This window comes from Macaca fascicularis, chromosome 11 (assembly GCF_037993035.2).
Source record: "Macaca fascicularis isolate 582-1 chromosome 11, T2T-MFA8v1.1".
NCBI classification, from domain to species: domain Eukaryota; kingdom Metazoa; phylum Chordata; class Mammalia; order Primates; family Cercopithecidae; genus Macaca; species Macaca fascicularis.
Genome location: NC_088385.1, coordinates 108,163,498 through 108,190,620, shown reverse-complemented (window position 1 = coordinate 108,190,620; position 27,123 = coordinate 108,163,498). Strand labels below are relative to the sequence as shown.

General features: G+C 39.3%; 1 protein-coding gene across 2 annotated transcripts in view; it reads left to right on the top strand.

Annotated features, from left to right (window-relative positions):
* SLC5A8 (solute carrier family 5 member 8) overlaps positions 1 to 25,358 on the top strand; it is a 57,744-nt gene extending 32,386 nt beyond the window's left edge. The window contains exons 11-16 of one of the 2 annotated variants that reach the window (XR_001483594.4): positions 8,258 to 8,344; positions 9,755 to 9,960; positions 18,864 to 18,967; positions 20,147 to 20,270; positions 22,602 to 22,681; positions 23,443 to 25,358. Coding sequence is in view for 1 of the 2 variants with exons in the window: in XM_005572000.5 (XP_005572057.2) it covers positions 8,258 to 8,344; positions 9,755 to 9,960; positions 18,864 to 18,967; positions 22,602 to 22,681; positions 23,443 to 23,568 (603 nt within the window). In the remaining variant the exon portion in view is untranslated. The remainder of the gene's footprint in view (positions 1 to 8,257; positions 8,345 to 9,754; positions 9,961 to 18,863; positions 18,968 to 20,146; positions 20,271 to 22,601; positions 22,682 to 23,442) is intronic. The other variant, XM_005572000.5, reaches the window with a different exon arrangement.
* Positions 25,359 to 27,123: the final 1,765 nt, after the last annotated feature.

The window sequence follows — 27,123 nt, the reverse complement described above, 5'->3', positions numbered from 1 at the left end:
TTGAGGTCTGTTTTTTAACCTAGGATATGGTATTTTGGCATATGTTCCATGGGCACTTGAAAAGAATGTGTATTCTTTTTTTATTAGGTAGAGTGTTTCATAACTATCAATTAAATTCTGTTTGTTGATGGTTGCTGATTTTCTGTTTAGTTGTTTTATCAATTGTTGAGATAGGGGTGGTGAATTCTCCAAATATAATTGTATATTTGCCTATTTCCCTTTTAGTTCTATCAGTTTTTGCTTTGCTTCATGCATTGGGTCTTATTGAAGGATTAACTTTTTTGTTATTATATAATGTCCCTATCTGTCTCTGAGAAATTTTTTTGCTGTGAAGTCTATTTATCTGATATTAATATAGTTACTTCTACTTTCCATTGATTAATGGTTGCATAATATATTTTTCTATTTTTTCACTTTGAACCGCCTATGCTGCTATATTTGAAGTGAGTTTTTTTGTAGACAGCACATAGTTGAGTTTTTTTTAAAAATCCAACCTGTCAATCTCTGTCTTTTCATTGGTATACTTAGACCATTCACATTTTATATATTATTGGTATGTTATGTTAAGGCTTAAGCATCATTTTTTGGTTTTCTGTTTGGTATTTCTGTTTTTTGTTTTCTGCCTTCCTGTGAGTTGCTCTAGGGTTCCTTCTTTCTACCATTTCCTTTCTGTTTGGAAAACTTCTTTTAGCCATTCTTTTAGTTTTCCTTCACCTGAGAATGTCTTGAGTTTCCCCTTTATCCCCAAAGGACATTTTTGTTGGGTGTATGATTCTGAGTTGTTAGTTTTTTTCCTCATGAGTTAAAAAAGTATTTTCCTACTTTCTTCTTGTCTCTATAATTTCTGATGATAAATATGCTACTATTCTAATTGTTTTCCCTTACAGGTAAGGAGTCATTTCTTTCTGGATGCTCCCAGGGTTTTTGTTTTGTTTTGTTTTTTCTTTAGTTTTCAGAAGTTTAATTATGATGTATCTTGGTGTATATTTCTTTGTTTTGAGTTTTTGATGTGTGTTGGCATGTATTTCTTTCTTTTCTTTTCCTATTTTTTTAGGGTTACTCAGTTTCTTGAATCTTGAATCAGCTTCTTTCATAAGTCTGAAAGAGATTTATGTCTCTTGCCAAGTTTGAGAAGTTCAGACATTAATTCTTTGAGTACTTGTCCACCCCATCATCTTTCTCTTTTCCTCTGGGACTCTCATGACATGAATGTTAAAATTTTTTGTTATAGTTCTACAGATCCCTGAAGTTTATTTTTTATTTCTTCATTTCATTTCTCTCTATTGTTCAGTTTGGGTTATTTCTGTTGCTCTGTCATTCAGTTCACTGATCTTTTTCTTGGTTCCCTCTATTTTGCTGTTGTGCCCATTCATTTAAACTTTTTATTTCAGTTATTGTATTTCTTCAGCATAATAATTTCATTTGGTTCTTCCTAATATCTTCTTTTTTTACTGAGATTTTTCTATGTATATTTTTTCCCTCTATTTTTTCATTAGTTTCAAGTGAGTTCTAATTGTTAAAGCATTTTTTAATCATGGCTGTTTCAAATTTTTTATCAAATAATTCTATTTCTGTAATCTCTGTATTGACATCTATAGATTGTCTTTTTATATTTAATTTGAGATCTTCCTGGTTCTTTCTATGAAAAGTTAATTTCCACTGAAACCTGGGCATTTCAATATTATGTGATGAGACTTTGAATCTCACCTTCTGTTTTAGCTGGCTTTCTCTGACACTACTTCAGTAGCATAAGGAAGGGTGCTGCCTCATTACTGTCAGATGGAGGTAGAAGTCTAGAGGGAGGAGCTCCTTGTTATGCAGGATAGGGGTATGTAGTATACTATGAGACATATTGTGGCTGTAAGATTAATGATAGCGCATAAGGCCCGCTGAAATATCTTGTAGGACTGATACTACATGTCTCATGGGAATTTACAACCCTGGCTCAGGGATTTCCAGGAAACAAAGCCACCTCAGCACAGATACAGCTTTCATAAACCTTAGAACAAAGCTTACTTTTAAAATAATGGCTTAAATACCTTTTATGAAAGAAACACTTGGTAACTAACCTGGACGAAATACAGGTATAAGAAAGGGAGAAGGACTCCCCCAAGGTCTGACAATGGTCTCTGGATGAAGACTCTCTGGTCAGTTCATGATCTGACTCCCTGACTGTATCTGGCCCATGACAACAGCTTATTCTCACTATCCATCTTCTAAGAGTGCTGCCAGAATAAACCAATTGAGCATTAAATGGTGCCTAAGACTCATCTTTGATGTGAAGTGAACAGAAGAGGAGACATTGTCCCTGGGAAAGCTGGTTAACTAGGTCCACCTACAACCTCTGAACACAACTGGCATTGAGGATAGGATAATAAGTGAGCAAGTGTGTAATGACACCCATTTCTAAGGAAGGACTGGGAAAGGGTGACTGGGGACTGGTTATGATCAAGAAATCAGATGAAGCCCTCCGGAACACTCCATAGTGTGTCTGGCAGCTCTTATTTTACTTTCTGGTCTGTTGCTGCCTTCTACATACACTTTGTCTGTGCCTCTGTTGTGAAATCGCCACCATGAAAAACCTGCCAAAATTATTCTTAAGACCATTCTGGCCCCCAGTAACTGGGGACAGGCTCTAAGGAGGAGGAAGCAGAGGTGGAGGATGCCCTGGCTTGAAGAGCCAACCGCTGGCTGGTGTGTCTCTGGCTCCTGCTGTGGGAGGTTGCTTCCTGCCCCCAAAGATCTTGGTATCGTGATGCCACAGACCAAGAAGGCAAAGGTGAAGCTTACCTGCTGAAGGGTTATGTGCTGTTGTCCACCAGCTAGGGACTTAGAAGCATATTTCCCAAGGGACTAACATCACCAGTGAAGTCCACAAGACTCATCAAAGGGCACGTCACAGCTGTTCCCAGCCCACCATGCACTCCAGTTGAGACAGCGTGGCTTCTCAAGGGGTGTGCCCCACCCTATGATGCCTGCTGAGTGTTGCTGGCAGCATCCCACAGGCAACATGCCCAAGTCACGCGGGCTCACTTCAGAGTTGCGTCATTCTGCCTGGCCGATCCAGAGCCCTGTGAGCTGTGGAATGATGATTCTGAGTGTGCTGGCTTACCGCTGGCTACACCACAGGTGTCACCAGTCATCACCTGGGCTGAGAAAGCAGCTGCTACCTCCACAGCTGGCTGAGATGAGGAAGTGTGTCCTAGACACCATACAAGTCCATGAAGAGGTTCACGCCTGTTGTGGACAGAAATTCAAAGCCCCTCAAAGTCCTGGTGCAGGAACCCAATGAGAAAGGCACCACCAGGCTGTTCTGTGTGTACCTGACAGAATGTGCTTTGCAACTCATAGGCTGAGAAATACAAATACAACAGCCAGCGGCTATCTTTAAAGATAATAAGATCATTTCCTTATTTCAAGACCCTGTCAAGCTTATCCAGGCACAGAGTGGAGCAGGTAGACATAGTTGTCCCTGCACTCCGTTGCAGTGGCTATTCAGGCCTGGGGGCTATTCACCCCCAGCATGAACCTCTTTTCATCAAGGGCTGAAGGTGGCTGGTGTACACTGAGGAAGAAGGGGAGCTACTATGGCGCTTAGGCATGCTCCAGTGAGTTTGCATAGCCGCCACTCCCATGGAACAGGGGCACAACTGGGAGACCCTGGAACAGGCCACCTTGCACCCAGATACCTTACAGATGTTTTTAAGGAGAGCCCATCATAAGCCAAACCAACTCTCCTGGCCCTGATGGCCACAGTCCCTGAAGTTAATTGAGCTCTGTAGGTCCTCACCACCCTGGAAAATGCTGTGACAGAACCATCCAACAGTGTTCACAGCAGCACCTTTCTCCCCACCCACCACCCAGGACCCTGCAGCCAGAGGTCTCACACTGGGCTCTGCTCTCCCTGGCCTTTCCATACCCATCACCTACTGGATGAGGCCCAGTCCAGCTGTTCCCAAGGGCAGAGTGACCTCTACTGGCAGTTACGCTGAAGGGTGCTTTCAAATTGGCTCCTGTCTGGCAAGCCTCATGAATTCCCGCAAACCCTCCTTAATATCAGTGTCGCCCAACCATCCCATCCACTGACCCACCACCCATCTGGATGGCTGAGCATCAACTTCCACCTTTGGGAAGATGCCTTCACTGCTAACATTCCTGCCGTGTGCCCAGGATGACCCAAAGACTGTCCCACCCATCCTGCTTATATCCCTCCCTGGCAAGAGTTTCACTGGTGTATTTGTCTAGGTGTCTCTTGGGCCACCACTGTTTCTGCAGCCAGTGCCTCCTAGAGACATTTGGTGCCCCAGTTGTGCCTGTTAGCCATCTGGAATGGACAACACCTTGAACTTTGGCTTCATCAGGCCATGTTCAAGATCATGATTTTGGATCTTTGACAGCACCTCAGCACACAATGTCCCCAGACCTAACTGCTTAGTTCTGTGTCCTCTTTATCCTTCTGTTCCATTTTCACATGTCATTGCTCTGCAATCAAGCAACTCCAAGCCTGCTACCACTGAGTCCCTTCAACTCCTTTTACCTGCTCATGTAATCGTGTTTCCAAGCCCCAGTGTGCCCGTGTTCTTTTGCTGCTACTCCGGGTGGCCTGACTTTCCACATCCAAATGTGGCTTCTCCAGACCTATTCACCGATTACTCAGCACTGAGGTCACTGACAGCCTCCACCACATTTTGGCCACCCACTGAGCAGCCAGCCTTCCAGCCTGCTGGGCACGCCTTCGCTGGCCTGCCACACATCCATTGCTTCCCGTCCAGACTTGGTCGCTACCTGTCCTCCATTCTTCCCTCATCATTGGTGAGTCTGCCCCAAAGCCACAGCTGAGCCCCATTCTCATGAACTCCCCTGACTGCTCAGCTGGACACTAGATCTACTCTATACTCTCTGTGATGATACAGTTCAATTCCAGATTGTTCCGAGGGTGCCACCGACTCCTACTCACCGTCCTACAGAAGATCTGTTTCTCAAGATTTGACTGACCATGGAGTGCACTTTCAAGCTCGGGCAGCCTCTCAATTATTGACCCCCTCAGGGTCAGGGGTGGAGTGTGGTGTACAATGAGATGTATCATGGCTATACGATTAATGATAGGCATAAGGCCACTCAAGCAACTCACAGGGTCAGTCCTACCTGTCCGGTTGGGGATTTCCAACCGGATTTCCAGGAGACCAGGTTACCTCAGCACGATGCAACTTTCACAAACCTTAGATCAAAGGTTACCCTTACAAGCATAGTTTAATCTCTCTTTGTGAATAAAACACCTGGTAATTGACCTGGATTGAATACAAGTATAAGAAAGGAGGAAGGATCCTCCAAACTCTGAGAATGGTCTCTAGATGAAAACCTTCCTGGTCTGTCAGTCATCTGACCGGTGACTAAATCTGTCCCACAACACCATCCTGCTCCTTCTATCCTTCTGGTGCTCTTAGCACTGCCAGAATAAAATGCCTGGGCATCAGACGGTGTACAAGACTCAACGATGATGCAAAGCGAACTCAAGGGGAGAGGCTTCCCTGGGAAGCTGGTTAACTAGGACCACCTAGAACATCCGAGGACAACAGGGTGGAATTCACTGACGTCATAGAGGAGGTGGCTTTGTCACTGCTGGGCCATGGTGAAAGTCCCGATTTTCCACTAGGCCTCCTGTGACATTGCCAGTAGGGAGGCAAAGGGTGCCTCGTGACAGGCTGGGGGTATGGAATCTAGGCTGGCATGGGTGTGGGTGGGGTGAACAGATTATTCTGTGGAATGAAGTGGTTGGGGTCTAAGAGTTTTCCATCTTCATAGGCTGCTCCTTTCCTGGCCCTGTGACTAGAGAGAGAATAGGCCTTTATGAGGGGTTTTAATCTTATTTTATTTTTTTGCTTGTGTCTGTTGCCATTTCGAGGCTAGCTGGCTTCTTTGACTCTCAGGCTGGGATACATGAAGCAAAAAGAAAATTCAGGGAACTCACACTGTACCATTCTTCAGGTCCAGGGTCCCTAGTGGGCTGCCTTCTTTCCACCTTTCAGAGTGGTCTTATGTTTTTTTTATATGAAATGTCAGGATTTTTAATTTTATTAGCAGGAGGAATAGAGAAATGTATGTTTATCTTCTCAGAAGTAGAAACACTTCATTGAAATTTTTTTTTTTTTGGTTTATTTACCTGAAGGGTCTTCCACCTCCTGTGGCATTTGCTCTTCTGATTAGAGAGCATTTTGTGTTGGAAAGCTCCCTCCTGCTCCTGTGGAGCTGTGGGCCTGGAGAGGACAGACCAATCTTTAGAACAGTGTCTTCTTCCTGAACCCTGTGGTCACCTCACTGTCTTTAGCATACGGGCCTTGGCATAGACTTCTCCTCTGACTGCAACACCTTCCTCTCTACCTCGTCCACTGCCTAAGCCTTAGTTATTCTTCAGTTTTCATTTTAACACTTTACTTATTTAAAGAGACTTTTCCTGTTACCTGGATACGTTTGCATTCCCTTCTGCTAAATGTTTCAGGAGCACCTTGTACTTTCTTTATCATCTCTTGTCAAACTTTATTGCAGTTATTTATCTAATGTCTGTTTTACTGAATAGCCTATAATCCACGAAGGTGGGGAAGATGACATTGTTGTTCAGCCCTCTATCAAATATCTGGTGCCTACTGCAGTGCCCAGGACAAAGCAAGATGTTAACAACTTTAGCTCTAATGTTAACTAATAATGTAGTTAGACTCATAAATATCCTATGATCTGATCACCCCAAGTGCTCCCTGAAATTTCCCTGGCCACTTGGGCTGCTCCTCTGGGATCCCAGACCTCCTGTTGACGTAGAAACTTAAAGGTTAATACTGGCAAAGTGGCGGTCCTCCAGGATCTTTTTCAGTCCTAAGGCTTGGGGCCATTCTAGTTGGTTGTTGCTTAGGGCATACCAGCTGTTAAAATAGTTTGATCTCATCTCTGGTTATATGAGTGAATGAATTAGATCCAGAGCTCCAAGCCTGTCCAGCACTCCTAAACCATAGCCAGTCATACAGAATGTGCTTTCTTCATAGTCTGCAATAGTGCCTGGAGCTCTTATTGTGGTTGATTCCCCTTTTTCCATATATCAGCTATGGCCTGATTATATACAATGACATGTTCTAGCAGAGTCATCATAACTCCAAGCCAGTTCATCCTTGCTTCATCTCCAGCCAAGGTCTTCTTTCCTCTTATAGATCTTTTTGGGGTATCTTCCTTATGTCTCCAAAACTGCTCACAGATCACATAGTCATAACTTGCTTTGTGGGTCATATGACCTCTTGCAGTGGAGTCTGTCTCCCTTCTGACTGTACTCTGTGTAAACTGACTCAGGATCACATCCTCGAGTCCGCGTCATTTTAAAGACTAGTTCTCCACTCTACTTGGTACCACCTCTTTTTCTTCTTTCATGAAGTAGGCCTATTCAAAACAATAGCAACAATAACAACAAGCACTATTTCCTCTAATATTTCCTTGACATGATATTTTCTCTTTGATTCATTCATTCTGTTCTATTAAACCCCTCTCCTCTCTGGGCAAACCAGTGATTCCCTGCTCTTCTTTTATGGTTCTGTCCATTCTTAAGAACTGGGCATTTGATTATTGGGATCATATATCTCTTGGAAGCTTCATTTAGTGGCATTACCTCATGCGATGTTTGCACTGTAAAACTTTTTCACTATCCTGGATTTGGTATCTCCACATCAAAGCAGAGGTTGCAGTTATCTGATTAGATTTTAAATCTATTTCTATATGATTTGATCAGTCTTTTAAAAATCATATTTATCATTCTAGTTTCATCCTTAAGGAACCAAATCAGGAATGGCCAACGGGTTTCATCCTCCTCTCTGGTCACATAGTAGTACTTGTCCACAGTTTTGAGAGGATTTTGAGATGATCAAAGCACAAAGGAGTGCTGTGATTTATAAACATCTGCAAGAGCAATGCTAAGAGGAGAGGTATCATTCATGATTTATACATTCATATAGGCACTCCCATTGTCTCAGGCCTCTTTATCTTCTTTGTGTTGTGTGGCCTTTTTTGAGGCTACCTGTAGAAACAGATGGATACTTGAGACTGAGACGCAGAAACTTGTAAGTTGTAATGACGTCTTTTCCAGTGACAAGGCTTTCATGACTAAAAAACTATGATTTTCAGAAGGAGGCTGAATACTTTAAATCATTATCCTGATGAAATGACTTTGAAATATTTTAGTTTGGATTTGAGATTGCTAATTGCTGACGTTGTATTATTTTTGTAGGCAGCACTCAGCATATTTGGTATGGTTGGTGGACCACTTATGGGCCTGTTCGCTTTGGGCATTTTGGTTCCCTTTGCCAACTCAATTGTAAGTACAAAGAACGAATATGTGTGAGGATTACTTTTTGAACTATACTAGCAGCTCTACACAGTTTTCTCGGTTGTAAAGATATGGTTCCTTTGAGATTTGTCATTAGCTACTTGTCTTGATGACTTAAATTATTTCTATTGACTTTAGTGGAGTATACAAGGAAGTACTACGTATAGGGACCCTAAAAGTGTGAAGTTCAATGGAAACTTCCAGAACCACATAGGGCAATTTTAAATATTCATAATATAACTAAAGGAGCAACATTTTTTTGTGCACTTACCTACTTGCCCTTCTCAAAAATTAATAGCTAGGATTTAAAAGAGATCAATAGGCTCAGATATGAGCGATTTAAGGGCAGTAAAACTTAGGATTTCTGTGAATAGCCATAGCACAGCAAAGAGATGCAACACAATCTTACCACCTTGGCCAGGAATTTTCTACTCCTGACATTTAAAGCTGTAGCTCCCACAACATGATTTAGCCCCAAAGGGATGATCATAATTGGGAATATTTTCCAGAAAGACATAATATCTCTGTCCTTCTACCTAGACATATCTGTGCTTAGAAGTGCTAACGTTTGTTTGGAATAAATGAGCTAGAAATTATTTCTCTGAAACCCAGAAGAAAGTCCACTGGTTCAGTCTGGCTATAAGATATAGTTCAGGAAAAACTGATAATGTATGTACAGTTGCTTCAGATATAGAATAGCCATTCAACTCTGACTTCACATTTGGAACTCTATTTTCCTTATAAGGCATTAGGAATTGGTAAGGCAGATATTAATAAGGACTATTGTGGTTATTATTTATTATCCTCAATGAAATGTCATATGAAAAGCTACTTTTGTAGAAATTAATCACAATGAAAGAGATTTGTTTGTGTCCACCTCAGAATGTTGAAGCTTGGATTAGACTCTTTGCATGATGAAATGCATTAGTTTGTTAAGTATCAGAAAAGTGTATTTAAAAAATCAACTTTTGATATTTGGCATTTGTTGCCAGCATGCATTTCCTCCAGAAGAGCTGTAGCTGACTAAGCCAACATGCCCTTTTCTGGGGGTGGTAATGGGAGAATAACATACTATTTCTCCTGCCATGAACAGTATCTTTTTTTTTTTTAAACCATATCCAGGTTTTTCACTAGCAGATTATCTGCCTTCCTTCAAAGTGGGCTTTCTCACTCCTTTTTCCCTCCCTGCCTCACTACCTTTCATTCATTTATTCACTTGTTCATTTATTCAATAGATTTTTATGGGCTGAGGACTGTCTTGGGAGAAGAGAGCACTGAATGTTTCTGCCCTTGTGGGTTTTATAATTTTGTGCCATGTTGAACTTGGCTTTCTAGTGTTAATTTTGACATCAAAGCAAATTGTATTATTTTTCTTTTAAAAGCATTCTTGTTTTACAGGGAGCACTTGTTGGTCTGATGGCTGGATTTGCTACTTCTCTATGGGTTGGAATTGGAGCTCAAATGTATCCTCCACTTCCTGAGAGAACGTTGCCATTGCAGCTTGATATCCAAGGCTGTAACAGCACATACAACGAGACAAATTTGATGACAACCACAGAAATGCCATTTACTACTAGTGTTTTTCAAATACACAATGTTCAAAGGTATTGAATTAAGTTTTATTACATTATACTTTTAAAAATGTATGCAACAAGTAGAGAACTCCAGTTGTTTTTTGTCTTGCTTACAACGCTGTGACTTTGCCTAATTCTGGAATGAGTAAAACCCGTGTGGCTAGCTATACTATTTTCTGCAGCAGTTTAACAAAAAATGTCATATTTTCATAATTTTTCTAGACATTTCTGCCTTATCTACAGATGTAAGAAAACTTAAATATTAATGAGAAAGTTCTATTATGTGTAAACTCTCCTAAACACCAGCTCTTAGCGGCACAAAGAATTATCGTTGTCTTGGAAAAACTTTTAAAATGGAAAGCACAATTATAAATAAATATTGCTTATGTAGTCTTTGAAGGATAGATTTTACTGACCACAAGCTACAATTATTTAAACATGTTAAATAATTGCCATTTGTTCAGTTGAAGATTCCAAATCTTTAAAGCACTAGCAGTGCTTGCAGCTGTGATCTTCATGCTTGATTTCAGTCATGCAGTACACTTTGGAGCCTCTAGATGCTGAAGTTGTCTGATTTAACGTAATGATGTAGACCTGTGGGGAGAGGCATGCTTTACTGTATAGTGCATGTGAGGGCAAGACTTTCTTTAGTGGATATATAAATGTCCAGCCTTAAAGCACAAACCCTGTGGATATGTTCGAGGAATGCAAAGATGATGCCATTGCCCCCAAAATATTGCCCCAGTGCCAGCTTATCTGGAATGACATCATTATAGAGTCATCCGTTTGGGGTTAAGACACAGCATACCCCTCTTAAAATGGACACGGTCCTGGGAGAAGGAACATGATCATACATATAGCCATTGTTAGCAATTCGTGTTCCAGAAGGAATTCAGCTATGAGAAAGCTAGCCAGTGGGACTTCCAGGGGCGTTCCAGGCAGGCAAGCCCTATATGGTTCAGTGAAAAGGTAGTTCCAGAGCCTGAGGCATATTTGAGGGAAGTTTTACTAGGTGAGGTGCAGTGTAGAGAGGGGCAAGGACATGTGGGGAGCAGTCTGGACAGGCATGAAAGCACGAATGAGAGGGGACTGGGAGAGTCATTACAGTCAGAAAGGGAGAAAAGATTAATTGAAGGTTAAGTGAGAAGACATACAGGATGTACTTCTTGTTTTACCATTTTGCTTAGCATTTTCCTAATTATGTAAATATTTGCCCTTAAGAGTCTAAGGCAAAATGGTTATTTGGATTCCTGGAAGAAATAAATTAGCTGAAGTTTATTCTATGCCTGGTACCATAATAATCAGTTTTACATGTTAGTTTACTTATCAAATATTTCAGCTTAATAAACAGGAATTTTTGAGCATGGACTATGTACCCAGCACTGTGCTGACCGTTTATTTAGTATCCATGGAAGAAAATCTTTCTCTCCCAGCCACTGTTTCCTGCCTTCCAGAAAATTCTAATCTAGCTGGAGGGAATGTGCAAAACAATAAACTCAGTAAGCATGCTAAGTATGAAAACTAGGACATAGTAAATAATAAATACTTGATACATTTTTGTTAAAAGAGTGAGTACAAAGTTGGAGTGTAAGTTAGCATTAAGACTTCAGAGATGTACTACTACTTCAAGAATGCATAGGTTTGGCTAGATGAAGGGGAAGATCTAGAAAGTTATTCTTGTCACCAGAAGGGAGATTGGAAAAGAAAATAAATTAAAACATGCATTGTGGTAAGTAATATTCACAGGGTATCATGGGAGCCAGAAGGAGGAAGTCTACCTGACTGGAGTCAAGGAAACCTTAGAGGAGAATTGCACGGGCTGGAGTTAGTCGGGTGGCGGGATTGAGCACAAGGACACACGGAGGGAGGAGTATGTGTCACAGAATGAAGAAACGACAGGTGCAAAGGCTTGAAGGACTGAAGGATCAGGGCATCTTAGAAAAATCATCCTAGTTCCGTATGGCTGGAGCACAAGGGTTGTGAGTCACCCAGCTGTAGGTTGAATGTGTGATCCTTTGGTTGCCTAGATACAAATTGTTTCGATTGCCTAGATTCAGTATTGATTTTTTTAAGTTTCCAATATTTGATGGTTACATTGGTAGCTTGCTGTGGTTTTAATTTGTGTTTCACTTATGATTAATGAAGTCAAATGCATTTTCATTTGTTTGTTGGCCATTTGGATATCTACTTTTGCTACTTAGTCCATTTGAAATGGAGTTTTTAGTACATTTGAAATGGATTCTCTGTCTTTTTCTTATTTACACAGGAGTTCATGATGTATTCTAGATATGAGATATGTTTTGAAAATATTTTTCTCCCATTCCATGGGTTGCCTTTTTACTCTTTTAATGATAAATTTTTTTTTGTCAGTCAAAATCTCTTAATTTTAATTGATATCTGTTTCTCAGTTTTTTCCTATATAGTTAGTCCTTTATGTGTCTTGTTGAGAAATCGTTGTCTATCCTGCAATCATAAAGATATTCCACTAATTTTTCATTTAAAAGCTTTATTGTTAACCATTTCCATTTGGGAAGTGTAATCCACTTTGGAATTGATTTCTGTGGGTGGTGTGATCAAGATTATTCTTCCCCATGTGGACATTCGGTTAACCAAACTGAATTCAAACTTATTGAAAAGACTCCCCTTTTGCCCCACTGAATGTGCTGGTGATGAAAACAATGTTAACCAAGTAACTATTTTTCTGTGGATCTATTTCTCAATTCTTTAGTCTGTTCTATTTTGTCTGTCTTTGGCTCAATATCACACTCTCTTAATTTCATTAGCTCACCTCAATGTGTTCCCCTTCTGTCTGGGCTCTTGACACCTCACGTTCTCATTGTTTTGTTTTTGTTTTTGTTTGAGACAGAGTCTCGTTCTGTTGCCCAGGCTCTAGCTCAATGCAACCTCCACCTCCTGGGTTCAAGTGATTTTTGTGCCTCAGCCTCCCAAGTAGCTGAGATTACAGGCATGTACCATGACTCCTGGCCAATTTTTGTATTTTTAGTAGAGATGGGGTTTCACCATGTTGGCCAGGCTGGTCTCGAACTCCTGACCTCGGGTTATCCACCTGCCTTGGCCTCTCAAAGTGCTGGGATTATAGGCGTGAGCCACCGCGCCCAGCCAAATTCTCATTGTCTTGATCTCGCTGATATCTTCAAAAACCTGCCTCCCTCCCCATGCCCCAGGTTTTATATGTTGTTCTCAGCAGAATGATTGGTCTGAATCAAGCAGCTGTCAAAACTGAAAGTGGAATCCTAGAGCAATCATTGTAGAAATGATCATAGAATTTTCATGTTACTCTTTCACTTAAAACATTGCAATGAGTGCCATTGCCTGTAGAGTAAAATTCCAACTCATGTCCGGTGCCACAAAAAGTCCCCTGCCTATCTTTCATCTTGTAATCACTGTCTTCTCACTGTGCCTCAGTCAGCTTGTGTTTAGTCTCTGAGATGCTTTCCTCAAGAACATCTGAGAACATTTCTCAGATCTCAGTTCAAATGTCACTTATTCCCAAAGGTTTTCTCTGACCACTTGTAGGGTAGTTCCTCCCTCTCCATCCTGTTAATAGCAAATCATTTTGTTTTATTTTTCTTACAGTGCTTTCTACTAGTGGAAATTATTATATTTATTAATTTGTTTATTGTATTTACCTCTCCATTAGAATATACACTTTATGTGAGCAGGAATCTTATTTACCTTATGTTTAAAAAATAATTTCAGCTTTTATTTAGATACCTGTGCAGCTTTCTTACTGGGGTAAACTCTTGCCTCTCTCCCTTCAACCTCTAGTCATCCCCAGTGTCTATTGTTCCCTTCTTTGTGTCCATAAGTACCCAATATTTAGCTCCTACTTATAAGTGAGAACATGTGGTATTTGGTTTTCTGTGCCTGCATTAATTTGCTTAGGATAATGGCCTCCAGCTGTATCCATGTTGCTGAAAAGGACATGATTGTGTTCTTTTTTTATGGCTGCATGGTATTCCATGGTGTATATGAACCACATTTTCTTTTTTTTTCTTTTTTCTTTAATTTTTATTTATTTTTATTTTGTTACCCTTTCTTTTGTTTTTGTTATACTTTAAGTTCTAGGGTACATTGCACAATGTGCAGGTTTGTTACATATGTATACATGTGCCATGTTGGTGTGCTGCACCCATTAACTTGTCATTTACATCAGGTATATCTCCTGATGCTATCCCTCCCCCGTCCTCCCATCCTATGACAGGCCCGTGTGTGTGATGTTCCCCTTCCTGTGTCCAAATGTTCTCATTGTTCAGTTCCCACCTATGAGTGAGAACATGTGGTGTTTGGTTTTCTGTTCTTGCGATAGTTTGCTGAGAATGATGGTTTCCAGCTTCATCCATGCCCCTACAAAGGACATGAACTTATCCTTTTTTATGGCTGCATAGTATTCCACGGTGTATATGTGCCACATTTTCTTAATCCATTGATGGACATTTGGGTTGTTTCCAAGTCTTTGCTATTGTGAGTAGTGCCGCAGTAAACATACGTGTGCATGTGTCTTTATAGCAGCACAATTTATAATCCTTTGGGTATATACCCAGTAATGGGATGGCTGGGTCAAATGGTATTTCTAGTTCTAGATCCTTGAGAAATCACCACACTGTCTTCCACAATGGTTGAAGTAGTTTACAGTCCCACCAACAGTGTAAAAGTGTTCCTATTTTTCCACATCCTCTCCAGCACCTGTTGTTTCCTGACTTTTTAATGATCACCATTCTAACTGGTGTGAGATGGTATCTCACTGTGGCTTTGATTTGCATTTCTTTGATGGCGAGTGATGATGAACATTTTTTCATGTGTCTGTTGGCTGCATAAATGTCTTCTTTTGAGAAGTGTCTGTTCCTATCCTTTGCCCACTTTTTGATGGGGTTGTTTGTTTTTTTCTTCTAAATTTGTTTGAGTTCTTTGTAGGTTCTGGATATTAGCCCTTTGTCAGATGAGTAGATTGCAAAAATTTTCTCCCATTCCATAGGTTGCCTGTTGACTCTGATGGTAGTTTCTTTTTCTGTGCAGAAGCTCTTTAGTTTAATTACATCCCATTTGTCAATTTTGGCTTTTGTTGCCATTGCTTTTGGTGTTTTAGACATGAAGTCCTTGCCCACGCCTGTGTCCTGAATGGTATTGCCTAGGTTTTCTTCTAGGGTTTTTATGGTTTTAGGCCTAACATTTAAGTCTCTAATCCATCTTGAATTAATTTTTGTATAAGGTGTAAGAAAGGGATCCAGTTTCAACTTTCTACATATGACTAGCCAGTTTTCCCAGCACCATTTATTAAATAGGGAATCCTTTCCCCATTTCTTGTTTTTGTCAGGTTTGTCAAAGATCAGATGGTTGTAGATGTGTGGTATTATTTCTGAGGGCTCTGTTCTGTTCCATTGGTCTATATCTCTGTTTTGGTACCAGTACCATGCTGTTTTGGTTACTGTAGCCTTGTAGTATAGTTTGAAGTCAGGTAGCGTGATGCCTCCAGCTTTGTTCTTTTGGCTTAGGATTGTCTTGGCAATGTAGGCTCTTTTTTGGTTCCATATGAACTTTAAAGTAGTTTTTCCTAATTCTGTGAAGAAAATCATTGGTAGCTTAATGGGGATGGCATTGAATCTATAAATTACCTTGGGTAGTATGGCCATTTTCACGATACTTATTCTTCCTATCCATGAGCACAGAATGTTCTTCCATTTGTTTGTGTCCTCTTTTATTTCACTGAGCAGTGGTTTGTAGTTCTCCTTGAAAGGGTCCTTCACATCCCTTGTAAGTTGGATTCCTAGGTATTTTATTCTATTTGAAGCCATTGTTAATGGGGGTTCACTCATGATTTGGCTCTCTGTTTGTCTGTTATTGGTGTATAAGAATGCTTGTGATTTTTGCACATTGATTTTATATCCTGAGACTTTGCTGAAGTTGCTTATCAGCTTAAAGAGATTTTGGACTGAGATGATGGGGTTTTCTAAATATACAATCATGTCATCTGCAAACAGGGACAATTTGACTTCCTCTTTTCCTAATTGAATACCCTTTATTTCTTTCTCCTGCCTGATTGCCCTGGCCAGAACTTCCAACACTATATTGAATAGGAGTGATGAGAGAAGGCATCCCTGTCTTGTGCCAGTTTTCAAAGGGAATGCTTCCCATTTTTGCCCATTCAGTATGATATTGGCTGTGAGTTATTATTTTGAGATATGTTCCATCAATACCGAATTTATTGAGAGTTTTTAGCATGAAGGGCTGTTGAATTTTGTCAAAGGCCTTTACTGCATCTATTGAGATAATCACATTGTTTTTGTCTTTGGTTCTGTTTATATGCCGGATTATGTTTATTGATTTACATATGTTGAACCAGCCTTGCATCCCAGGGATGAAGCCGACTTGATCATGGTGGAATAAGCTTTTTGATGTGCTGCTGGATTCGATTTGCCAGTATTTTATTGAGGATTTTTGCATCGATGTTCATCAGGGATATTGGGATATTGGTCTAAAATTCTCTTTTTTTGTTGTGTCTCTGCCAGGCTTTGGTGTCAGGATGATGTTGGCCTCATAAAATGAGTTAGGAAGGATTCCCTCTTTTTCTATTGATTGGAATAGTCTCAGAAGGAATGGTACCAGCTGCTCCTTGTACTTCTGGTAGAATTCGGCTGTGAATCCATCTGGCCTGGACTTTTTTTGGTTGGTAGGCTATTAATTATTGCCTCAATTTCAGAGCCTATTATTGGTCTATTCAGGGATTCAACTTCTTCCTGGTTTAGTCTTGGGAGAGTGTATGTGTCCAGGAATTTATCCATTTCTTCTAGATTTTCTAGTTTATTTGCATAGAGGTGTTTATAGTATTCTCTGATGGTAGTTTGTATTTCTGTGGGGTCGGTGGTGATATCCCCTTTATCATTTTTTATTGCGTCTATTTGATTCTTCTCTCTTTTCTTCTTTATTAGTCTTGTTAGTGGTCTATCAATTTTGTTGATCTTTTCAAAAAACCAGCCCTTGGACTCATTGATTTTTTGAAGGGTTTTTTGTGTCTCTATCTCCTTCAGTTCTGCTCTGATCTTAGTTATTTCTTGCCTTCTGCTAGCTTTTGAATGTGTTTGCTCTTGCTTCTGTAGTTCTTTTAATTGTGATGTTAGGGTATCAATTTTAGATCTTTCCTGCTTTCTCTTGTGGGCATTTAGTGCTAAAAATTTCCCTCTACACACTGCTTTAAATGTGTCCCAGAGATTCTGGTATGTTGTATCTTTGTTCTCATTGGTTTCAAAGAACATCTTTATTTCTGCCTTCATTTTGTTATGTACCCAGTAGTCATTCAGGAGCAGGTTGTTCAGTTTCCATGTAGTTGAGCAGTTTTGAGTGAGTTTCTTTTTTTTTGTTTGTTTGAGATGGAGTCTCGCTCTGTTGCCCAGGCTGGAGTGCAGTGGCCGGATCTCAGCTCACTGCAAGCTCCGCCTCCCGGGTTTTACGCCATTCTCCTGCCTCAGCCTCCCAAGTAGCTGGGACTACAGGCGCCCGCCACCTCACCCGGCTAGTTTTTTGTATTTTTTAGTAGAGACGGGGTTTCACCATGTTAGCCAGGATGGGCTCAATCTCCTGACCTCGTGATCCGCCCGTCTTGGCCTCCCAAAGTGCTGGGATTACATTGAGTGAATTTCTTAATCCTAAATTCTAGTTTGATTGCACTGTGGTCTGAGAGACAGTTTGTTATAATTTCTGTTCTTTTACATTTGCTGCGGAGTTCTTTACTTCCAACTACGTGGTCAATTTTGGAATAAGTGCAATGTGGTGCTGAGAAGTATGTATATTCTGTTGATTTGGGGTGGAGAGTTCTGTAGATGTCTATTGGGTCTGCTTGGTGCAGAGGTGAGTTCAATTCCTGGGTATCCTTGTTAACAAACAAAGCTGGACGGAGAATGACTTTGACGAGTTGAGAGAAGGCTTCAGATGATCAAACTTCTCCGCACTAAAGGAAGAAGTTCGAACCAATCGCAAAGAAGCTAAAAACCTTGAAAAAAGATTAGATGAATGGCTAACTAGAATAACCAATGAAGAGAAGTCCTTAAATGACCTGATAGAGCTGAAAAGCATGGCACGAGAACTATGTGACAAATGCACAAGCTTTAGTAACCGATTTGATCAACTGCAAGAAAGGGTTTCAGTGATTGAAGATAAATGAATGAAATGAAGCGAGAAGAGAAGTTTAGAGAAAAAAAAGAGTAAAAAGAAATGAGCAAAGCCTCTAAGAAATATAGGACTATGTTAAAAGACCAAATCTACATCTGATTGATGTACCTGAAAGTGACAGGGAGAATGGAACCACGTTGGAAAACACTTTGCAGAATATTATCCAGAACTTCCCCAACCTAGCAAGGCAGGCCAACATTCAAATTCAGGAAATACAGAGAATGTCACAAAGATAGTCCTCAAGAAGAGCAACTCCAAGACACATAATTGTCAGATTCACCAAAGTTGAAATGTACCACATTTTCCTTGTCCAGTCCACCATTGATGGGCACCTAGGCTGATTCCATGTCTTTGCTATTGTGAATAGTGCTGTGATGAACATATAAGTGCATGTGTCTTTTTGGTAGAACCATTTATTTTCCTTTGGCTATATATCCAGTAATGGGATTGCTGGGTCAAATGGTTTATCTGCCTTATTTATGGCTGACTGTCCAATCACAAGAGCAGTGCCTGGGACATCATGCAGAATTGAATGAATAAACATGGCCTTCAAGTATTTTAGTATATTGTCAAAGTGAAATTTCACTTTCAATTCCTGATACGATAAGATAAAATTAGGACAGCAGGTTATGACATTAAAAACATTATTGAATATTATATTTTGACCTTGCCATGAGAATCACTGGTATATACTGGTAGTTGCTAGTGGCATTACATGAAATCTTACAGTTGTGCTTTTGCTCTCTTAGGACTCCACTGATGGATAACTGGTATTCTTTATCATATCTGTACTTCAGCACTGTTGGAACGTTGGTAACATTATTAGTGGGGATACTTGTCAGTTTACCAACAGGTAACTATCTAAACATTAGTATTGTTGTATTTACCTCTATATCAGTTTTTACTGTATCTGTTTTATAGCTTTTTATGTTATTTTACTGTGATCCTATTGACAGCTAGTTTAATTATTTCTTCTGTTTTACTCATGGGAAATCTGAAGGCTTAGACTAGAAAGCAGAAGACTCATTTCTATTTGAATCTTGGTTCTGCCCTTTAGGGCCTGCATGAACTTGGGCAAGTCACATAGCTACACTGAGCCTCAGCTTTCTTATGTGTAAAATGAGGACAATAATAATTCACCTGCCCATCTCACAAGTTGCTGTAAGACAAAAATAAGATGCTTGAAAAAAACTTCAGTGTTAGGTATTTTACACATATTTTTACAATAACCCAATATGCTATGATCTTTACATTGTCCCATATTCATTCTTTGTAAACTGTAAGGAAGCATAGACAGGTTATATCTAAACATAGTGTGGAGGCTTTTTTTTCAGATGTTTATCGTTTTTTAAAAAAGTATGTTTATTTTTAAAAAATCAATTTGATACACATAGTATATAAATTGCTCTCTGGGATTGCTATAGAACTGTTATCTTGGAACTCCATTTTGTCCTCATTCTGTGAATTCTCTTGGGCCCTGTTCCTGTGTTGGGTTTTCTACTGCCTATATTCATTACTTCTCATTCTCATTTACTCCCTTAATTGAATGGAACACATCCTGTAGCATATTCTCAAGAATGAGTAGACAAAAGAAGAGGTTTTGGAAACTTTGTATGTCTGAAAAAAATTATTTAATCTACCTTATGCTTGATTGATTGATTGAGTAGAAATTCCCAGGGTTGAAAAGAACTTTTCTTTTTTCTGAGAGGATGTCTGAATTTTTTTCTAGCTTGCTATGTTGCTGTTGTGACAGTGTCATGCTACCAGCTGACACTTTGTGTGTGTCCCATTTTCACAATGACTGCCTTGGCCTAGGCCTTCAGTAAGGCTCGTTCAATCTGAAGATCCATGTTCTTCAGTTCTGGACATTTTCTTTTTTCTTTTCTTTTCTTCCTTTTTATTTTTTAAAATAATTTTCTGTGTTCTCTCTCTGGGAACTCCTATTAGTCAAACATTTGAATCAGAATCATGGACAGTTCCTCTAATTTTCTCGTTTTTTTCCTCTCTTATTTTTCATCTCTGTGTCTTTTAGGTCTACTATGTGGGATATTTTTTCACTTACTTTTCCAATAATTCTCAAAGGAGTGCTCTGATCCAGTTTTGAGAATAGTCTGTAGGGGAACGAGGGCAGGGAAGAGGCTATTGCAGTAACCCAGGTGAGAGATCACAGTGCTGGGGCCGGGGTAGTGTGGAGTTGGTGAAATGTGCTGGGCTCCCTGACTCCCTACATCCCCTCACACATACGCATCCATAGCAGCCATGCCAGGGGAAGGGTGCACTGCCTCCTTCAACATGTGTTACAACTAGTCAGAAATCGTACACTGTGTTCAAGGATGTCTCATGTCTTTGTTTGCTCCATGCTACAAAGTTGCCAGGACTGTGCCACTTTACAGAATCCTGCTGTCATTTCATGTTTTTTTTGGTACTGGGATAGCACTGCCTCTCAAACTTTTGTGACACTTGTATTTATAATTATAAAATTTGTTGCTATCCATTATTTATCAAACAGTTGCTGGAAAATATTCTCTTTCTTTTCCAAAAGGACTGTGCTCTTTCTCAAAAATAAAATTCCCAGCACGGTAGGTTTATTAATTTTTTGGTCCAGTTTGATATATTTTAAGACAGATTTTTTTGTTGTTATTGTTGAGATGGAGTCTCACTCTTTTGCCTAGGCTGGAGTGCAGTAGTGCGATCTCGGCTCACTGGAAACTCTGCCTCCTGTGTTCAAGAGATTCTCTGGCCTCAGCTTCCCGAGTAGCTGGGATTACAGGCGCGCACCACCATGCCCGGCTAATTTTTGTATTTTTAGTAGAGATGGAGTTTCACCATATTGACCAGGCTGGTCTTGAACTCCTGACCTCAGGTGATCCAACCACCTTGGTCTCCCAAATTGTTGGGATTACAGGCATGAGCCACCATGCCCGGTCTTAAGACAGATTTTCATCTTTTCCCAGAAGTCATTCAGTTTTTCAGATCTGGAATACACCTAACCAGTCTCTCTGTACTATTTGCCCTTTGGTCCTTATTTAGCTCAGTTTTTAAAAGAAAGTGGAGTATCAGAGTACCTCCTTTGAGTACTCCTTTTTTTTCTTTTAAATGCTTTGATTCTGAAAAACCATATACAGCTATATCTTTTGTTTCAAAAAGTAATGCTCTACCTCAGTGACTGGGGTCCAGTAATAAAAGACACTTCAACTTCATTAACTTCACAAATAACTTATTCCTACTTCACAGAAACAGTGAGTACCTTGAAAACTGTCGAGAAGCACACGATTTTGATGTTCCTTGGGAAACAGATTTTAAAACCTATTGTAGTATACTAAAACTCCCGTAAGAGTTCAGGCCTTGCAGACTTGGTTGGCGTTTCAGCACTCCCCTGATTTTTACTATGCAGAAGGCTATGTTTTCATCAGGAAAATGGGGGCAAATCGTTTCCTAAGTGAGATCACAAGTTGTGGGCACAGTGATTGTTTTGTTTCTCTGTTTCTCTAGCACCTAGCAGCATCTCCAGCACACAGCAGGTACTCAATAACATTGCATGAACTTATTTAAAATTGATTCTATCTCCAGAACAGCAAAGGTTCCCATAATTAAAAGTCTAGTATTTGTACTAAAGTAGTGGTTCTTAAACTTTAGAGGGCGTAAGGATCCCCTTGGAAATTTTATAAAAATCAGGCTTCAGGGGTCCTATCCGCAGAGGTCCTAATTTGGTCAGTCCAGGCTAGAGTCTGGGAATCTGCATTTTATGTACATTCTCTGAGTGATTTGAGTCAGGGTAGTTTGAGGACCACTCTTTGAGGTACACAATTTTTAAAAGCATCCTCTTTGATCCACAAAAAATACCAAAGCAGAATAGTTTTTTTTTTTTTTTTTTTTTTTAAAGAAAACCTTAAGGAAGAGGATTTGGATCAAACATCAGTCAGCATACTGATTTTCATTTAAATAATTTATTCAGCAGTTCAGACTTTCCTGCATTTCTTCATAGACATGTATATTTGTAGCCATGAAAGTGGGGGAAAAGCAGCTCCACTGTCTGAAGCAGAGGCAGATGGTTTGATATTTTCCTGATGGCATGGAGGGTGCTTTTAAACCAGTTTCCCTACCAGCATTGGGCCAGATGACTGTTTCTCTAGTTGAGTACCAGATGAAGCAATTGGCTTGCGTTTTTTGCTCTATCTCACATACATATATGTGAGAGAGAGAGATATATATATATATTTTATATATATGTATTTTATATATATATATATATATGACAAGACTCATATTTATTATAGTGAGAGGCTTTCAAGACCCAGGGCTGACTAAGGGAAGGGGAATTGTGGGCTAAGTGATCAGCGTTTTTAAGTTTCCCTTTCTCTTTGTGTTTTATGAATGTATGGAGTTGAATGTGTACAAGTTAAATGCCTGTATAATAGAATGTCTCTGTGTAGTTACTGGTGTCCTTTTTAACAACGTAAGTCATGTACTTTTTTTTTTTTTTCCAGGAGGAAGAAAACAGAACTTAGACCCCAGATATATACTAACCAAAGAGGATTTTTTATCCAATTTTGATATTTTTAAGAAAGTGAGTTGGCTTTCATTTACCATGAGTTAGGAAACTGGGCTTTATTACCTGGATAGAACACTAGTTAGTCCTCAGCCTCTTTCTTGAAAAGTGATGGACAAGAAAGGTATAGACCCTATATAATCTGATCTATATATGTTGGACAGCTCTCTATCCTATGATGATCTATATCTGTTTTATAGCTCCATATCCTCTGATACACTATACCTATTGTTTATCTGTCTACCCTCCGATGAGCTATATCTGTTGTATATCCTCTTTCCTTTGATGATCTGCATCTGTTGTATATCTCTCTATCCTCTGATAACCTATAACTGTTGTATATCCCTCTATTCTCTGATGAGCTATACCTGTTGTATATTTCTCTAAATCTGTCTATCCTCTGATAATCTGTATCTATTGTATCTCTCCAAATATCTATCTATCCTCTGATAACCTGTGTCTGTTGTATATCTCTCTATATCTGTCTATCCGCTGATAACCTGTATCTGTTATATCTCTCTGTATATCTGTCTATCCTCTGATAACGTAAATCTGTTGTTTATCTATTGTCTGATGGGCCATTTTATATCTATCTTCTGATAACCTGTATCTGTTGAGTATCTACCCTCTGAGGAAGTATACCCGTTCTATATTTCTCTCTCTCAGTAGATTAGAAAGCTGATGTAGAGAAATCAAAATAGTAGGAACAATTTTTTAGAATTACATGAATGAAGAGCTTATTTTTTTCCCCTAATCACCATGTTAACATTTTCTTTTAGAAGAAGCATGTTTTAAACTATAAATCGCATCCAGTGGAAGATGGTGGAACTGATAATCCTGCTTTCAACCACATTGAATTGAACTTCTCAGATCAGAGTGGCAAGAGCAATGGGACTCGTTTGTGAAGCAGCTCTGATATTAGATGCCCTTAAATGATGTTTCAATTTTATATGTTTTCTAAGATAATTGGATCAGGTTTTCTTTGTGTGTGTGTGTTGTATCATGAGTGTTTGGGGGATAAGGTTTTGTTAAAACAAAGTCTGGACTATCTTCACTTACTACATCATTAATTGATGTTACTCTGGAGTTTAGAATTTTGGCATTGACATTTCCCTCTCTTTCCTTTATTTCAATGAAGCTGTAATTGTGAAAATTATAACTACATAGACGCTGAAAGGCTATGCACATGTATTTGATTGTCAACAGTATATTCTTAAATTTGGGTATTATTGAAAATATTTTCCATGCCTTGGTGCTAGCATATAAGTTTGGAAGATTGCCGAAATCATAATTCATCTTGAAAAGAGCTTTTTGGCCGGGCGCGGTGGCTCAAGCCTGTAATCCCAGCACTTTGGGAGGCCGAGATGGGCGGATCACGAGGTCAGGAGTTCGAGACCATCCTGGCTAACACGGTGAAACCCCGTCTCTACTAAAAAATACAAAAATCTAGCCAGGCGAGGTGGCTGGCACCTGTAGTCCCAGCTACTCGTGAGGCTGAGGCAGGAGAATGGCGTAAACCCAGGAGGCAGAGCTTGCAGTGAGCTGAGATCCGGCCACTGCACTCCAGCCCGGGCGACAGAGCGAGACTCCGCCTCAGGAAAAAAAAAAAAAAAAAAAAAAAAAAAAGAGCTTTTTACCCTCCTACCACATACACCATTCTTAGGGAGCAATGAGGTAACAGGTCTGTGTTGTCTGGATCTTTGCTTTTTATTTCCCCATCAGCCCAGGGCATATACTAACCTGCAAACTGATTCTGGATCAGGAAGGTAGTAATCAACAAGCATTCTGTCTTTGAAAGACCATGGACCCAATGATCAAAGTCCTCTTGGTGCTGTTCATTAATTCTTGTGCCTTTTGGCTTGTTTTCTAGAGTTTCTGGACTTTGGCTGCTGATACTGTCTTTATTTTTATCTGCATGCCCAGTTTCTGATCTATCAACTTGGATTTTGTTGTGCACTCTACCTGAGCTTGTCTTCATAATTTTCCGTTTATTGCCCTGGGCTTGGATATGTCTCAAGACACTCAAGTGAATCATGCCACCCCCAATCCTGGCTTATCAAGTCCCAGACTATAAATTATGAACTCCCATTAGCTTGGTACTAACATATACTTGATGTAGGTACTTATGGATTTGATGATCCAAGAATATTCTTCAAAATGGTTAAGCTCCATGGAGTTAGATGACTGCACTTAATGCTATTAAGTTGAACTTTTGAATGTCAACTAATTTGCAATCAATTAAATTTAAAGATACATATGCCTAGAAATTTTGAAATGTTAGTATATTTATCCAGTTAAAGAGCTAAATTATATAGGCAAACACTATGTTTTTTTTTTTTTAATGTCTGGACTCAAAAAATGCTTTGTTCTGTGTTTTAAAATTTTTAAGTAGCAGTTTCAAAGTTGCTTAGCTGTTTATTTTGTTATGTTCCCGGCTAAGAGTTTGGTTATAGGATTTCATCAATAACTTATTTTTTGTACAGTTTCCACATTAGATACTGTTTAAAAGTTCTTTTTTAAGCTTTTCAGTTTTTTTAGAAACATAAGACAAACATTTAGATACATACAAATGTTTTCATGATTAAATAATTTTATGCTTATTTTCTGATACGTGTTATTTAGGTAATCATACCCTGTACATTTAGAGGTTGCTAACTGACAATGTTAAGAAATAAAAAAAAAAAAAATGGCTGGGCATGGTGGCTCACGCTTGTAATCCCAACATTTGGGAGGCTGAGGCAGGAAGATTGCTTGAGGCCAGGAGTTTAAGTCCATCCTGGGAACATAGTTAGACCTCATCTCTATCAATCAATCAATCAATCAATCAATTGATCTTAGCTAGGCATGTTGCCACATACTTGTAGTCCCAGTTACTAGGGAAGCTGAGGTGGGAGGATAGCTTGAGCCCAGGATTTCGAGGCTGCAGTGAGCTATGATTACACCACTGCACTCCAGCCTGGGTAACAGAGTGAAATCTTGTCTCTGAAAAAAAAAAAAGAGAGAGAGAGATTTATATAACATTTAAATTGACTACATAAACTTGGGCAATGTGACGAAACTCCATCTCTACAAAAAATACAAGAATTAGCTGGGCATGGTGGTGTGTGTCTGTAGTCCCAGCTACTTAGGAGGCTAAGGTGGGAAGATTGCTTGAGCCAGGAGGTCGAGGCTGCAGTGAGCTGTGATTATGTGACTGTACTCCAGCCTGGGTGATGGAGCCCTGTCTCAAAATAAATAAATAAATAAAAATAAATAATAAAAATAAATTATATATTCATATATTTCTTATGTGGATATATGTTATTTTTAAATTACTATATTTATAAACAAATATCAAATTTTTGGAAGTCTTTCTACAATGTTTTAATAAGTAGAAAGATATATTGTTTGTTTTACATGAATGTGTTTTGAACTATGGTTATTTGTTTAATAATTCTAAATGCACATGTGCATAAAGTGCTTCAATTTTGGAAATCAAATTCAGGTCACTTAACTTTTTGTCTTACCTGATTGCCGGGGAGTTACACCATGTGTTCTTAATGAGAAACATGATGTTTCTGTTCTTGTTCATTTTCTTTTAGACAAAGTATATTTTTGTGACATTTAGAACTATCAATATTTTAGTTTTATAAACATATGAGAATGCCTGATAGAATTCTTAAGAAAGCAATGTAATATTATAAACTAAAAATAATTTATCTTAATTTCTAAATTTTTGGATAAAACCAAATAAGAGTAAAATGTTAATCCATTGTCACATAAATCACATAATCTGCTACTCTTAGTTATTTTGAATGATAAAAACACCAGTGTGGGAAAAGCCACAGAAGTTGTCTGTCAATGTCTGTTTTACTGTTGACAAGTTGTATACCCTTGAATTGACCCCTAATCTCCTCTAACAATGGTACATAGCACTAAGTTCCTACCTACCTCACAGAAACAATGTCAGTAGAAAAGATCAGGTTGAGCTCTTTGGCAAAATAGCACTTTACTAACTCAAATAGTGTTATTTAATATTTCAGTATGATTGGGAATCAAAGTTTGAGACAAAAGTCGTTTGCCAGTTTTTTAAAAAATAGAGCTGTTAATTTGCAATATCATGATGTAGAGATAGTACCTTCTCTTAAAAATATGTGTCATGGAAATGTTAAAATATATTTAGGAGTCAGCAGGATTATTCAGATAGAGGGAATGTAAACTTTAAAGAAAAATATAATTTGGGAGGCAGAGGTAGGTGGATCATGAGGTCAGGAGTTCAAGACCAGCGCAGCCAACATAGTGAAACCCCGTCTCTACTAAAAATACAAAAATTAGCTGGGTATGATGGTGCACACCTGCAGTCCCAGCTATTTGGGAGGCTGAGGCAGGAGAATCGTTTGAACCTGGGAGGTGGGGGTTGTGGTGAGCTGAGATCATACCACTGCACTCCAGCCTGGGCAACAGAGCGAGATTCCATCTCA